The sequence below is a fragment of the Phoca vitulina genome, unplaced genomic scaffold (assembly GCF_004348235.1).
Source record: "Phoca vitulina isolate PV1807 unplaced genomic scaffold, GSC_HSeal_1.0 scaffold3, whole genome shotgun sequence".
NCBI classification, from domain to species: Eukaryota; Metazoa; Chordata; class Mammalia; order Carnivora; family Phocidae; genus Phoca; species Phoca vitulina.
The window spans coordinates 72,757,038-72,771,099 of NW_022589706.1; the positions used below are offsets into that span (position 1 = coordinate 72,757,038).

The following is a 14,062-nucleotide window of genomic DNA, read 5'->3' on the forward strand; positions in this document are numbered from 1 at the left end:
TTCAGAGAGAAGAAACAAAGACATGAATGCACAGGAAAATATAAGTCAGTAGGATCTACCTAAAATTAGTTTACTCCCTGAGTATCCATTGAATAGCTAATATGCACTAAGGATTATTGCAGGTGCTAGAAATTAGACAAAATATTTAATAATTATGACATCTAAAGTTGCAGACAATCAAAATGTTAGATTCTTAGCAATGCATATATTTTGATTTCTAGAAGTTGAAATAGGACTTCTAAGTACTGCAAAGTACTGCTTGTCACAGAACTAAGAGCAAGTACTGTGATAAACAAGCAAACAAACAAAAAAAAATGTGACCTGGGAATGAATATATATATCTCAATCATACCAATTAATTTCATTTTAGCAAAATATTTTGAAAAAAAATTCTTGAACATCACCAAATGAAGTATGTTTAAAAATCATTGAGATATTCTAAAAAAAATGGACCAGAAGTTGAGTTTAATTTTTCTTTCACATTCTAAAATTTTCACTTTCTTAATAAAGTGTGTGTAGATAATAACAACAAATAACACAAATCAACATGTTTATTCTGCTTTTGGAAAACTGATGAGATGATCTAACACTTTTTAAATAAATGACTTCTCCCCAAAAGACATCTTTGTCCGGATACTATCTGATTAACTCATGAAAATCAATCAAATAAGGCTACACACAATTTGTGTCATTTTAATGAACTGAATTTCCAAAACATACACTCAATAAAACTTTTTTTGTTGTTGTTGTTGTTGTTATAGGAAAAATATGGACTTTGGAGTTGCCAGACTTGGCTCTGTAGCCCGGTCCTCCTACTTGCTAAGTTTGCAGCCTTGTGCAGGCTGGAAGCTCCCAGAAGCACGATGCTCACGTGTACAGAGGGAAGGACTATCCCTCCCAGCGTTGTAGGAGGATTTAATGAGATACGGAAGGGAAAGCACCTGGAATTAGGAGGCAGGCAATAAATCTAATTTAATTGCTTCTTCTCCAAGACTGAGTTTACCCCAAACAGAGTTATATCTGCATAAGTGTATTTTAAGTGTTGATGATTCAGTGTCCCTTAGTGTCTCTATTAAGAAGTACATATCTTCATATTCATAATACTAATCAGGAAAAAAAAACAAGAACTGGGAGAAATCTTTCAATTTTCCACTGCATAGGGCTATTGGTATTAGTTTATGAGTCTTCATTCATACAACTCTCCCAGTGAGGAAAGTTTCCCCTTGTTTACAGCCTCAATCCCTTCTAGGGTATGTACCAGAAGAGAGGTCATATTTCTAGCCTTCCTATATAAGAACTGGTTCCCAGCTCTTCTAGGAAGATAAAATGTTTAGAAATCTCTCCAACAGTTGGGTCTTTCAGTTCCATTGATGCCTTCAGTCTGGCAGAGGGTTCTCAAAACACCAACATGATTTTATTAATGAAGATGAATGAATCCCAATTTGATTATAAGTTTCAGGACTAGAGCATATTGACCCCATATTGTGTGTTCCCAGAAAAGATGTATAAAACTGCCATCCCTTCCTGTGTGTGGTGTGATTTAAGAATCAACTTTTCTTTTTATGGCTCCTAGATGCATGGTTTTATAGCTTTACTGTTACTGATATTTTATAAAATTCAGAACTATTGGCTATGTAAGTGCTGTCAGGGAAAAAAAAAAGGTTTTGCAGCAAAACATGGAGATCATTTGTCAAGGGCTTGGGCTTGCACAACCTTTTCTGAACAGCCGTTTCAGCATTCAACAACCTCATGCTTCAACTCTCCCCCCTAAAAACTTTGTTTTTCAGTTTAAATTTAATTTTTGATTTATATCATCAGCAAAGACAGAGAAAAGTGGATTACCATTCCCAGTGGATTATCCATTCATAGCTTATCATTAAATACGGGATAAATTATAATCTCCAGTTTAATCTTGACTTCCCACACTCATTTTCTCACCTTTATTCACCCCCGTCCCCTCTTTCTAATTAAGCAGCATAAAAGCTAAGCTACCTAAGACAGAGCCCCAAACTTCTAATGTTAAGAGTAAAGTGGGGGGACTCATTTACACAAAATAATTATTTTCCAAACATTATCTATCTTTAGTAATTTGTTTCATGGTTTGCTACTAAAATCGTGTAAAGCCTAACTATGTTCATGTTTTACTATTAAAAAATAAAACACAAATTTTTGGACAAAATGATGTAACAAAAATAAATCAACAACCATGAACTTTTTCCTTGTTGCCTCATCCCTTCCAACTCCCTGGGCAAAAAGAACATATCCCAGGATGATGCATATATCAGGGGCTTTTTAGGAATGCCTGGCACTAACTAATATTAGCAATCATAACTATTTCCAAATATAGTAAATGTTTGCTCTCAGTCGTTTCTACATTTTGTTTAAGCAAATCAGTGCCACGGTAAGAAGAAATAATTTACAAACTAAATTCCATTCTGAGCACTGGGTGTCATCCACAACTAAGGAATCGTTGAACACACAACAAAAACTGATGATGTACTATATGCTGGCTAATTGAACATAATAAAAACAAATTCCATTCTCATTTTCTGACTGACTGTTTCTAAAAGAACAATGGAGACAATATATTTGAAACCACAGTAATATAGACCTTATAACAACAGTGATGGTGTTTTACCGTTAGATGATAAAAGTACATAGTTGAATATTATTAGACATTAGGAACATGAGCCATATTTGCTAGAGTGTATATACTTTACACTAAACAAAAAACTTTATGTAAAAGCATCTCTAGAATATGCTTTGACTACCTTCAGGAAGACTCATGTGTTGGTTTCATATGTCTCTTCTCCATACTGCCGGAATCAACACAAGGGTAGAAGCATTACTTGTATTAGGAAATAATTTGGCTAAACTCCATCTCTGTAAAACCATGTCACGTACAGGCCACAAATGCCAATAAAACAACAGAAGCAAAATAATTTTTCTAATAATCAGAAGGCTCCAAAGTTAAGGTTCATGGAGACACATAAGCAGAAAGTATAACAAATTATAAATCTGACCATGATTTACCTCTTTACAACACCTTCAACATAATCCTATAGGCTGAGTTTTGTGATTTCTTTCAGTGTGATCTTTTCTATCAATAAAGCTGAGTTCTTTTTGAGAATTTTAAATACTTCTACTTAAGAACTTGTTTCTTTTTGTACTTCAGGGTAAATGACATACCTACATTTTACTGATAGGACAGTGAAATGGAAAAAAAAAAAAGGAAGGAGAGATCAATTAAATTCTTTACAGAGATCTTTTTAGAGATAGTTGGACTTTGGTCATAAAATTGCTAACAATGAGAGGTGCTCAGCTTCCCCCCCAAGTAGCTACTGGCACCCTTTTCCCTTTAGATACATGAACTTGTTAACAATGTGATTGGTTAAGGAATTGTCTAATCATATACGTCAATAATAAAGAACAAAACACCTTGAAGTTTTCTTTCCTATTCTACTCCCCTGTGAAAGACAGATGTGTTGTGTCTAATTATTCACTGATTGGTATCTGGAGAAACATTAACATAATTGGCACATTTGTTCTAATTAACAGAGAGAAACTGCCACATACCACCCAACATGAAAAGTGAGTCTAGCAGCCATTAGCTAGAAAAACCCACATCCATCAGAAAAGGCTACTCTGTTGAACTCAAACTGGAGCCCCTTGAGTCAGAACACTGAGACTGAGAATGACACAACAGAATTAGGAAGAATGTGTACACCTAAGAGAATGGAGTTCAGCCCAGCATCGTCGGATGCAGGTACATTAATCAAACAAATGGGAGAAGCAATTATGGGGTGATTATCAAAATAAAAAACTGAGCCAAGCCAAGCTTCTAGAAGGAGCATTGGCTGGAAGCTGGGAGTCTGCCAACTTTTACTGACCAGTTTAGAAGTGATAAGTTTGAAGTTTTTCCTGTATTTGTTTGTTTTAACCCTGCCCTTTAGACCAGTGGTTCTCAAACTTTGTTGGATTTTAGAATCACCGGGGGAGCTATTAAAAATCTTGATAGCCAGGCTGCACATCCTACCAATTCCCAGGTGATCCCAATGTGCATCCTCGCTGGAAAACCAGTACTGCATGTAGACTGGTTCTAATGTTCTTGCTAAAATGCAGATTTTGATTAAGTAGCCTGGGGTGCGGCTTGAGATTCTGCCTTTCTATGAAGTTCCCAGGTCATGTCAATACAGATAATCTATGCATCACACTTTGAATAGTAAGGTCTTGGCAATTCTAAGAAAAATGTCCATAGCTAATAGCCTTCTGGAGACTTTTACCAGGTAGGGGTTGGCTCCAATTGCTCCAGAGTTTGAAATCCTAGGATTATTTTCTTTTGATTTCTCACAGTGGCAACAGCTTCTCACCATCCCTTGCATGACTAAGAAAGTCTTCATTATAGGATGCAAACAAATGTTCTTTACCCGTAAAAGTTGTGGCTAAAAAGTGCCTTAAAAAACAAGAAGCAAAAGGCCATTAAAAAAAAAAAAAGTGTGCACAATGACACGCACTTTCTCCCTCCACCTCCTACCACCCCCATAGCTATTGTGGAGATATTGTTGCAGATGTTCTCTATTGTCAAGAATAGAGGCTACTTTGTTTATGCATCCATTTGCTTGTCAGATTTGCAATGAAGTAAGACGCTTATTCACTTCTGTGTTGACTACTGTCCAAAATACTTTGTACGTTTCAATGGGTTTGTGAAAGGAAGTGTGTTTTTATGCTTTAAAAAAAGTGTTGGTCTTCAAGCATGTTGAAACTGTATCTTTAGACGATTGTAAAAAAAAAATAAGCCAAAGAATTAAAAAAAGCAAGTGGAAAATGTAGTGACATTTTGCTCAGTTGTAACTGCTGCAAAGGGAAGGGATTTGCTAAGAAAGGAATTTGTTTTCCTATTGAGGAAACACTCCCTTAATTGCACATATGTCTGGCTCATTGCTTTTGAGAGCTGAATGTACACAGACCACACTGCGGAGGCAAGCTTGTCTTGAAATCTGAAAACTTCCATTCCTAAAGCCTAAGTTCAACTATGAGAAGATAAAAGCACATTGACCTAATGAACTATTAAATTAACTAATAGTGACAACCACCAAAAATGCCCAAAGTAGAATGACTGTATCTAATAATTTCTTCCAAGGGAGCAAAATGGCACTGAAATGTTCTTAAAATGCTAATTTTTCAGGGCAAAGGAACCATAAATTGACGAGTCCATGGTTAGTTCCTAACCAGTCTTTACTACAAATTTGCCTTTAGGGATAAGGAACTCCCAGCATTTCTTCTTATGTACCAAGTAGAAGTGGGACTCTTAACAAAGTCTGGCCACCATTAGAAATTATTGGCTTTCTGCTCTCTAGGATTGCCATTTCTCACCCCCAGTGAGTTTACAGTAAATAGTGCTTCTAGGCATATGGAGAGACTCACTGAAAGAAATTCCAAAGCAAGAGAACTGATTGAAGAAACATATACTTTTCTCAAGAGATAAGGGTCATAGAAATAAAAGACCATCTTGCCCTGTGATTAAAGACACAGTCTAGGTCATTGCCTCGTGCTCAAGCGCCACTGAGAGAGAGAGATTATCTTCGAAAACAGCTGAGGCCTGTTGATTGCTGATTTTAGGTCATTTAAGAAAAGCTCACTCTCGTGGATCTGCTGCACTTTAGCCTGGAAGATCTCCCTTTCTTCTGAAAGACCAAATTGGTTCTAGGTTTTATTCATTGAATAAAATCAAGTTTTTCTAAAAATCATGTTCAGAATTTTTTATCCCCACAGAAATTAAAGTATCCCCTTTACTTCTCCATCTCTCTCTATCTCTTTTACTTCTACCTTAAGACAAACAACCATTTTCTCTTGCTTGTGTTAAGGCAAGGTCCCCTAGATGGATCCCTGCTTTCATTCTTACACTGTGAAAATCAATTTTCCACGCAGCAGGGAGAATGATCTTTGAAAAACATATATATCCCAACATGACAATTCCGTACTTAAAATCTCCAATGGCTTTTCCTGTGTTCAGAGATCCATCCAGGCTACTTACCATGTCTGTTAATCCACAAACTCGTCCTCCTGCCTCTGACTGAAGGTCTTCCTGCCCTCCTCACGGCTTCACGACATATGTCTCTGAGCTACTGGCCCCTTTTCAGTCTATAGCCACATCCACTCCTTCTGAGGGTATTTTGCTCCCCCCCGCCTGGAACGTCCTGACCCAAATCCTTTTGGGTCACTCAGACCTCAGGTCGGATCGTGCCTCCACAGATAGATTCTCCTTGACTTGAAAGTGACTTCCCATCCCCAGCAACCATCAACCTCTCAAAATGACCTTGCCTTATTTCCTTTCATTTGCAATTGCAGGACAGTATCTTGACCATTTATTTCTATTCCTGTTTAGTCCTTTTTTCTTTTTTAACCCGTTAGGGAGTTTGGCTGACTTGGATCTCCTGGATACTAGAAAAGTATCCAGCACACAGTGAGTAGATAACAAATATTTCTTGAATCGAGGGATTAATGACTAAAAAAATAAAAAGTGCATGTTGTACTATAGCTCAAAGGAACCACTATGTATGTGCACCAGTGAAGCCCCAAACGTGTTAGGAGTCCAGAAAGGGTTTATAATTTCTTACTGGTTTTTTTAAAGAATTGATCATTTAAGAATTGGCATCATTTAACTTTATTATTATTTTTAACATGGTTTACATGGCTATTTGGGCTTCTGGTGATCTCTGTGTATAACTATTAGAGGCAGATATTGGAAGAAAAACACATGGGGTAACCATGATAAAGAGGTGACGCTGACAACTGTTGACTGAACCAATGCAAAGCTTGCAAGCTGACTACTACTCTGGGAACCTAATGCTCTTGCAAAACTGTTTGCAAGGCTGATAATCAGCTCGTAATAAAAACCCCTTCCTGTTGCTACACCCATGCTAGGAAAAGCTCCACCAGATCTTACTGGGCACTGAAAGCAGTATCTCTCCCCAGATTTGTATTCAAACTCTTCTTTCCTCTCTAAAGCTCTTTTGCCTGCAGAGAATATAAAGCACAGCTCGGAAGACAATGCACCTGCATGGAAATGCATCAACGTGAAGTTCCGGTTATGAGGGAACGGCAGTGAAACATGCATGCCTCTCATGAAACAAAATGTTCAGCAGCCATATTAATAATCAATTAGATGGAGTGCCACCTGATGCTGCACATTTGGTGGAGCCTCCAGCTGCCGGCAGCTTTTTGCCCTGGCAGTAGTAGCTTAAAAAAAAAAAATCTGTTCCCTGTTTATCAAGACTAAACTCAGCAAAATAATCTATTCTTTTGCCCTTCAACCCATATTTTCCCACTTGCTAATTAGAAATGCAAATGTTGATAAATAAGATGACGGTTTCTAAGCACAACTGGGTCAATAAGCTGAACATTGTGCCCTCTTCCTCCAATTAAACTCCTATGAGAAATAGCTCAATTATAATTAGAGAAGCAATTATCCCCTTGTTAAAGGTGATACAAATCACAGGTTTTAGTGAAAAATTCAGTTTTGCTCCTTCTGCCATGCCAACAAATCTTGTATCCATTGATGTTTTGATCCCAGTACTCTCCAAAAGAGATAATCTGATGACATAAAGTATCTCTGAGTATGTTTCTGGCTCACCATGTGACAGCAACATTTTCTAGGCATAAACTAAGACGAGCAAAGAGGGATTCATTTCACAGAATGCTGCTATTATACCACTGAAGCAACCCTGCACCCATTCATGAGCGTATGGATTTTCTGGCTTGTTTAGGGAAATGGGGAGGCTTGTCTATTGAAAGGGAGGCAAATGCCTTTCCAGAAATGTAAGAAAGACATTATATTTTTGGCTTGGTCCTAGCAAAAAAGTTATTAAGATAGTGGGCAATACCATTTTAGAGTGTTTCTGGTAGTTGTTTTTCTTTCTCTCGTCTAGTCTGTTCTTAATTTTAATATAAGTATTATTAACCTGCCCTATACTCTTTGAACTGAAGTAACTCCCAATGCGCCCCCCCCCCCCCTTTTATTTTATCCTGGTCCTAGTGGGTTGGAACTTTGCTCTCAGGCTTTAGACTATTGGATCCCCTCACCTCACACTGAGTTCTCTCAATAGGGTTGCATCTTCAGGGGTGACAAACATCTTTTTTCTGGAAAGTTCCATCTCAATTTCCTGAAAGGTACCCATATCCAACAGGGATTCTTTCCTTCATTTAATTAAATATAGTCAGAGACTCTCCTAGGTAGATTCAGTCTGCTGGTATTAGAGATAAAACATGAACAAACCCCCTTTTTGCTCATTTCTTCACAGTTCAGGCAGGCAGAAGAGTCAACAGATACATTTCAACACAAGTAGTAGTTGGGGCTAGATAAAATCATTGTCTATATGGGCCAGCCACATTGGTTCTTCCATACCTGGTGTTAAATTCTGAGATAATTCTGTATGTGCTGTGATGTAACTGAGTGCTCCCCCTCTCCTTCCCAATACTGGATGGCTCCCTGGGCCACCCTTTGATTCAGCAGCTAAAGGGTTTATACCTGATACAGCACAGGGTCTTCAGACTCTGCCCCTGTGCTAAGGAAGTTGTGTAGTTGTTAAATATTTTAAATAAAAAAAAAAAATAGAAAAGAAGGACTTGGCAAGGAGACCAGAGGAGGGAGCATCAAGCCTAGAACCCTGAAACCTAGGTGGTTTATCCTGGAGTGCCCGCAGCATAATTTTTTTTTTACCCAATAAGTATTAAGGTGAGTTCTTAGTCAAAAGGGTCACCACCTGTAGAGATGGGAGTACAAGAAATCTGGATTGGCCTCTTCCTCCTCTGAAACTTTGTCATTCTCTTTCCTTTGGCCCTGCAAAGGAGAACTACCACCAGTAGCCTCAGCCCAGATTTCCTCTCTGAAATAAAATACGCAGGCGGCTCCAATGTCCCGGGACCATGATGACTAAGTGGACAACAGTAACTTTAAAAATCAGATAAATGACAGCAGCATGTCATGACTTGTAGATATTTACATTAACAAGTCATTTATAAAGTGGATATTTACATATGGGGCATCTGGGTGGCTCAGGTGGTTGAGCGACTGACTCTTGGTTTTGGCTCAGGTCATGAACTCAGGGTCTTGGGATCGAGCCCCACGTGGGGCTCTACGCTCAGCGGGGAGTCTGCTTGAGATTCTCTCCCTCTCTCTGCCCCTCCCCCAACTTTGAAATAAATAAATCTTTTTTTTAAAAAGAGATATTTACATAAATAAGGGCCTTTCCTTATTTAAAGCTTGCAATGCTATCTTCATTTGTAGAATTTATGGACTCTAACCAAAGTCCTGGCTAAAGAATAGAGGAGGGCATATTGGTGGTGGTTCTTCATAGGACAGAAGATTCATCTCTGCATGCCCCACAGCACTGGCGCAGGTTCAGTGCACTCAGCGACTATTCTGAATTCAAGAGGTTGAATTCCGTCTTCTGTAAATCAATGGGTGATAATATAATAATAGTACAAAAAGTGGCTGATGTTTCTTGAGCCTTCTGCATGTTCTAAGTGATTCACATGTACCATCTCAATTAAACTCCAAAACTACACTCTGGAGAGATACTATTATTATTATTAGCTCCATTAATAATTCAGAAAACATACGTACAGAGGACTGAAATACCTTGCCCAAAGTCAAAAAGTTAAAAATGGTGATGCTTGTGTTTACACCTAGAGTTCTGTAAGGAAATGAGATTAACATTCTATGGTGGTGACTAAAGCCAAAATAAGGGGTAATATTAAATATTATTTATGACCTCAGAAATGCCTCTGCCATTATTTGTATCACAGGTGATACCACCGTAATTTAAGATTAGTAGAGTTCTTTAGAAATTTATTGACTTGTATGGGAAGGAAGAAAATAGTTACCGCCTCGTATTCTGCAAATAATGTACCTGACTACTTCTTCAATGGAGCTAGACACATACTTATAAAACAAAGATCAACTGAATTGATCAGTCATGCATTCATTGAGCATTTACCATTGGAGTTTTTCAGAATCGTTTGCCTTGGATGCAAAAGAAGCACAAATCCTTGCCAGTATAGCCTGATATCTTAAGGATTGATTTTATTTACGAGAAAGGGCAAGAGTCAATCCGAGAGCTCAATATTTCATTCTACGCTCTTTTTATGCTTTTAGATTCTTCAAAAAATTTAAATATTAAGTAATGAATGCATTTATCATAAAATTAAAATAATCTTACAATCTTTTAATTCACCAGGTTACATTTCATTCTTTCTTTATTCATTTATCTACCCCTCTTAAGCAACTGACCATTGTAATGTGTCCCATTAAGGTACTTATTAGCTTTCTGATCTTAGTGATTCTAAAGGTGTTGGAAAGAATCTACGTACGAGTTTGCTAGCCTGCTCTTGAGCATGGCTGTTTGATGTGTCTTCTGACTTCAAAAAAAAAAGAGAAAAAAAAGCCACATTAAATATAGTTCTTTGAATGTCAAATGGGTATATGATTTTTGAGCTTGCCAAGTGTTAATTGGTCTCTTTCCCACTGATGATACAAATAAAATTCACAGCCAATTAGTTTCAGTCATGAATCTTTACTTCTTGACAAAGTGAGCCACTTTGTTGGAGAGACTAAAAAAATGAAAAAATTACTAGGATCATATCACTGAAAGTCTTTGCAGGGATCAGCAATCTGTAAGAAATGCTGGGTAAAAATGAGGCTATGGATGCCCATGTTACTCAGAATATATTTTGATCTTTAAGGCAGTTTAATGGCGGTTTGCATTAGAATTTTTAAAAATACAATGAAGGAGACAGATGCACTATTATAATAAGTGAAATGAAATACTGAATAGAAAAGAGTTGCCTCCTTTCATTACACTAAATCATATTGTATATCGGTGTTGGAAGATAAAGTCTTGATGTGGTTGGATAAAACAGCTATAATCATGCAAAGTCTCCGATGCGCTGCTTGAAAGTACCATGGGATGCCAGTTACAAGGCAAACAATAGTTCTCTTCTTTCAGAGTAAAACAAGAAACTTCATTAAGAGTGCTACTTTGAGGCTTCGCATTGGCACATGGAGAGATATAAATGGCTGTGAGAGAAAAAAACGCAGTTGTTTTCTAAGAGCCTTGCCTAAATTTCTAATTCATTTATTATTAATAATAATTTGGAAAGAGCAATTAGATGTTTAATCTTGTTGTTGTGAGACCAGCTAACGGAGCTGACTCCCACCTTTGCTTCAACCTTCAAAAGACTGAAAAACTATGAGAAATCTAATAGTAAGTGTACAGCTACAAAACTTTTTTGAACGATGAGGTGTCAATAATTGTTTTTTTGCAATTTCATAGATAGGGAGAATTCAGGGCTTATTTTTACACACACACACAAAAATCCAGCGGGTCCATATGCAGACCCAAATTGCGGCAACTAAAAAACGCCTCTTTCCATACATGCAATAAAGAGTAAAAATATCAAAGGACTGAATATAGTTTAGAGGTTAACAAGGACCAACAAGTTGGCAGCGATGTATGTCACTTGTCAAATTGAAGTGTTTCTGGGCACACAGGACACCGGATTAGCTAGGGCAATAATGTCTGATGCCCTATTAGGATGTCTCCTAAAAATCATAAAAGGTAGCATTTTTGAGAATTTAGAGTTATTTGTTAACAAATGAAAGACACAGTATTAGACGATTTTCCTAACAAGTATGCTTTATGATGGTGAATGGCTCAAGGAGGGCCTGGTATTCTCTTGTGGTCATGTAGGCCTATCCCCCATAGACAGGCATTTGCAAAGGACAACTGTATGGTTTGGTGCTAATGAAAAACATGGCATGTATCCGATTCGTCATGCTTCATTAACAATCAACAGGCTTTGTTTTAGCAAAAACAAAAAATGAAAATAAAGAGCTTGATAGAAAGTTCATGGTAGGAAACTAATTGACACTTGTTATTTCTCAAGCATGTTTCTATTCATGGTGTGTGTAGATATGGCCTGTAGATTACATCATGGAACAGGAAATGTCTATGTGGGGTGCACAGGCTCATACACACACACACACACATACACACACCCTTTTTACATTTGTTGCATATGATCAAGAACAATAATAAAATTGATAGTACATTATTGTCTTACCACCTCTCTATATGAAAAGTGCCAGATACAATAAAGCAGTGTTTCTGATTTCTTGAAAGAGAATGACAAAATTGAACCAAGCTGCCTGTGGCTTTGTCCAGTGGGGCATTCTAATTGACTCCCAAGTCATTAATCAGTCCCCAATCAATCTGTTTTGCCAGCAGCAGGCAGTTAGGACTCCATTCCCAACCATTCATCATGCCATACCCTAATTCACTGCCCCATTAGCCATGGATTAGGCCTCTGTTAGAATAACTAAGTGCCAATTGCTAAATGCAAAGAATTTTTGTTACTCACCTCAGCCACTGGGATCCCTTCAGGTGGTCGACACTGGAGCAAGACTTCCTGTTCCAAGGATACTTCCTTTCCCAGGGGTTCCTGCTCAAATGTCTTCCGTAGATCTGGAAAGCACAGGTAATAAAATACATGACAAAACTAATAATTAACATTTATTTATTTATGGAAAATGATATAAAAATATCCCAGTTTAGTATTTTATGTATCTTTTTATTTTATATTTTTTTTAAAGATTTTTTATTTATTTGACAGAGAGAGACACAGCGAGAGAGGGAACATAAGCAGGGGGAGCAGGGGAGGGAGAAGCAGGCTTCCTGCCTAACAGGGAGCTGGATGTGGGGCTCAATCCCAGGACCCTGAGATCATGACCTGAGCCGAAGGCAGACGCTTAATGACTGAGCCATATAGGCGCCCCTCTTTTTATTTTTTTTAACCACACTTTGTTAGTACTGTACCATAATCCGGGCTATTATATTCTGTGTGGTGGAAAACATGAAATTCAGAGGCTATTAACTGCTTCTACTTTAATCTTCAATGGAATGCTTTGGAGAACCTCATTTACACAATCAGTGAAAATGATTAATTGCATTTCCTTAGTATTACTTGATCATCAATTATGGTGATCACATTTTTTCATCCAAAGAGCCCCATTATCATGATACTTACACAGAGTCTGTTATATACATAAATATTTTTCTCTTTCTTCATAATAGGTATTATTAAAGTTGTAATAACTCTGACATCTTTTGATCAATAACTCAAGAGGAAGTTTATGTTTCAGAGTGGGAAATAGAATGCTGGAGTCCTGAGAGAATGAATGTGACTTCTTGAGGTGTTTCAAACAGGAAGCAAGAAAAAGAGGAGCTAGGAGGATGAGTCTAGAAATACCTCAATATGTAATTATGTAGCCATTCTTCAATTAGAAGATTAAATGGTCATTTTTGCTCAAATATAGCAACTGCCTAATTACATATTTATATAGTTATAGTTGCTAAGATATATGCAGTAGACTTTTAAAAATTGTTATAAGTGGACACAAACATATTAGAAATCAGTTTGTAATTTTAAACACCAAAATTAAAAAATAAATGATCCAACCATAGAGTTCTGAAGCAACATTAACAACAACAACAAAAAACCCCAAACCAAAAACATGCCCAATACTTTATTTCATACATGTACAGTTTCAGCTTCTTCCAATGAAAAGTTATTGGAATTTTATCCATTGATTGATTATAAATTAATGCCTCTATCCTTTCATGCCATGGCCCTGATAAAGGCTTAAGAACTGAAAAGTACCATTTTAGCCTACTGAACTATGGGCAGAAACCCAAAGACTCTGGAGGTCATATCCTTAATGTCTTTCAAGGAGCTATCAGAAAGTACCATCTGGAGGAATGGATAGAGAGAAAAATCCATTGTTACATACTTGCCATTTATTGAATTTCTTGGCATAAGAAAACTTTCAAGAGCTTAGGGGTTATGAGAAAATTATGGATCTGTGCAATTTGAGGTAAGACAAGGGGTTCTCCAAATGGTGACGGAATTTCTGGCAGAAGGCCTCTTGTAATTCGATTATCAAGAAATCGAGGATATTGCAGAAAAAAACCACTTAAAATCCACAGAATTATTAGAACTTACA

At 37.3% G+C, this 14,062-nt stretch overlaps 1 protein-coding gene and 1 long non-coding RNA gene across 4 annotated transcripts in view; one reads left to right on the forward strand and one right to left on the reverse strand.

Annotated features, from left to right (window-relative positions):
* The window catches only part of UNC5C (unc-5 netrin receptor C), a 351,284-nt gene that overhangs the window by 89,584 nt on the left and 247,638 nt on the right, over positions 1-14,062 (reverse strand). For both annotated transcript variants that reach the window (XM_032400872.1, XM_032400871.1), the window contains exon 4: positions 12,421-12,524. In XM_032400872.1, coding sequence (XP_032256763.1) covers positions 12,421-12,524 — 104 coding nt within the window. The remainder of the gene's footprint in view (positions 1-12,420; positions 12,525-14,062) is intronic.
* The window catches only part of LOC116630165, a 62,717-nt gene that overhangs the window by 34,032 nt on the left and 14,623 nt on the right, over positions 1-14,062 (forward strand). The window contains exon 1 of one of the 2 annotated variants that reach the window (XR_004298889.1): positions 12,455-12,537. The exons of the other annotated variant lie outside the window; for it this stretch is intronic. This is a non-coding gene — a long non-coding RNA (uncharacterized LOC116630165). Of the gene's footprint in view, positions 1-12,454; positions 12,538-14,062 lie in introns of those variants that run through there. 2 annotated transcript variants of the gene reach the window in all.